Below are 2165 nucleotides of genomic sequence, written 5' to 3' on the forward strand. Positions count from 1 at the left end.
ACACATACTTGGCAAATAATGCAAGCAAGGTTTGTTGAAACCGAGGAGAAAGTAGAGGACCACCAGATTGCTCATGGCCAAGTGCCTGACAAAAGCAAAAGCGGGAGGGAATGGGGAGGTTACAGTGAAAAACAAAATAACGTGGCAGCTTGCGAGGCTCCAAACTTTACATCAAGCAGCATGGCAGTTGCTTGCTGAGCAACCGGCAGCAAAGGATCGGCAAGAAGCCCCATAGTGAGGGTGATGAGCTCGTCGTCCAACTGAACAGCGAATGCAGCACCAAACAACAACGACAACGAAATGCAGGTCTCAGCGCAACAAGACTACAGTGTAGCAAAATTTCCGGTCTCCAGTCTTACAAAGTTTGAATGAACGCGCGCAATTCTGGACAGCTGCAAAATACTCAGAGTGCGGACTCCGACGTAAGGATGGTGGAAACCTTGAATGACAAACGGCTGGCCAAAAAACAAAATGGCGCAGAAAAATGTCAGAGACACGCAATCTTGAATGCAAAGCAGTTCTCGTGGTGTTGCCAAATCAAGCTGGCGGGGCAACATACCTTGACCCAAGCTGCAGTCTCCGCATCTGGCGCCCATCCAACAAAAACCTGCCCGTCGTAGGAAACAAGCAAACAAACAAACCACCCTGCAGTCAGCCAAAATTACTCTTTCCAGTCCCAAACCCCGGCGGCAAAAATAAAGCTTGCATGGAGTCCAACCTTTTTAAGCACTTGCACAGTCAGCTCCCACACCGACTCTGGATTTCCCGGGTTGAGGTAGTTCAAAAGCAGTGACAGAGGGAAATGGTTGCGCAGGAGATCGTCGAACTGGGCCTGGCGAACACTTGTCGGCTGAGCATGAAGCAATGCTGTTGAAAATAATCATAATAACAACAGGCATCCATCCAAGCAATGTGAGAAACCTCAGGATTAGCAGCAGAGCGGCTGCGAGAGTTCTCAGAAGTCGAGCGACATTTGGCGCAAGTGCAACCAATCTCTCTCTCTCCTCCCCCCGCCGCCGCCGCTTCCACGATCACACGTCATGGTATAATTCGCCATCTCGAGCCCCTATCTGGCTTGAGGATGTCACGGCATGTCCGCGGCTCTTCCTCACCTTCGCAGTACGTGTTTAGCAACGCCAACGCGTTTTCCACGGCTCTGCGCTGCCGGTCGATGGCTGGCGCAGCGGCTGCCACCGCTGGATCCTCATGGTTGTACAAGTCGTTTTCGTCTTCGTGTTCCTCTTGATCTCGGTCTGGAACGAGGCGACCTTGAGCAGCGCGCAGCATGGCTCTCGAATTGCCGCTCTCAGCAGCGAATGCTCCGTCCTGCTGCTGCTGCTGCTGCTGCTGCTGCGGGCCGCCTGCTGTTGCTGCCGTTGTTGCTGCGGATGAGTCGTCGTCGCGCAGAATGTCCTCCGAGCCAGCCACGGCGATCGCGGGATTGACAAGCACAGCGCGAACTGCCGCCAACGTCGTCGCAGTCGATTCAGAATTCGCGAAACTCATGCTTGAAACACAACTGGAAAAAAAAAAGTCTGAAAAGCTGAGAGAGAAGAGAGTGAGCATGTTGCATTGATACTGTAGTAGTAAATAATAAATGGCAATAGTGGAGGTTGGATAAGGAACAAATGAAAAATACTCGGTGTCTGAGAAACGACCAGAGCTCATGTATGGAGATGAATGGGGGAAAGCAGTGAAAGCATCGCAAAATGTGACTGTTGGATTCTCATAAACTTGGCTTTATCATTCCTCCCCTGACAGGGACAGGCGAGGATTAGTCAGTCATGTATGGTTTTGGTTCGCTCAAAAATTCGAAGCGATTTGTTACGAACTTCTTCCCTAATCGGGTTTCCCCTCATTCTTCACTCGATTCTTAGTAAACGACACTTCAGCATTCGTTCCATACGCTTCAGCAGCGATTCCAGGTTAAGTTCCGGGTAAGGTCGTAACACGTATCAACAAAGATCGATCACCCGCTCCAAATTTTGCCAATCCCGTCTCTTTTCACCTTCTTGACAAGTTTAGTTGCTTTGGGCGAGCATTTATTTGGTTGTATCGTCATGGAGACACAGGATTAAGATCAAAACGCTTTCGCTGGTTCAAGGGGTGGCGAAACCGACGAATCAAAGCAGTTTCGATCGACTTTCGCTCTTCGTAACCCCGCG

General features: G+C 50.4%; 1 protein-coding gene across 1 annotated transcript; it reads right to left on the reverse strand.

Annotated features, from left to right (window-relative positions):
* Positions 1 to 119: 119 nt before the first annotated feature.
* Positions 120 to 1506, reverse strand: CAOG_08334 (hypothetical protein; the record flags this gene model as incomplete). The annotated part of the gene is made up of 5 exons (XM_004341113.1): positions 120 to 260; positions 360 to 455; positions 560 to 607; positions 719 to 867; positions 1113 to 1506. The coding sequence occupies 5 exons, from the start codon at positions 1504 to 1506 to the stop codon at positions 120 to 122; spliced, it is 828 nt and encodes a 275-aa protein (XP_004341161.1).
* Between the last annotated feature and the right edge of the window lie 659 nt (positions 1507 to 2165).

The sequence above is a fragment of the Capsaspora owczarzaki genome (assembly GCF_000151315.2).
Source record: "Capsaspora owczarzaki ATCC 30864 unplaced genomic scaffold supercont2.44, whole genome shotgun sequence".
Classification (NCBI taxonomy): Eukaryota; class Filasterea; order Ministeriida; family Capsasporidae; genus Capsaspora; species Capsaspora owczarzaki.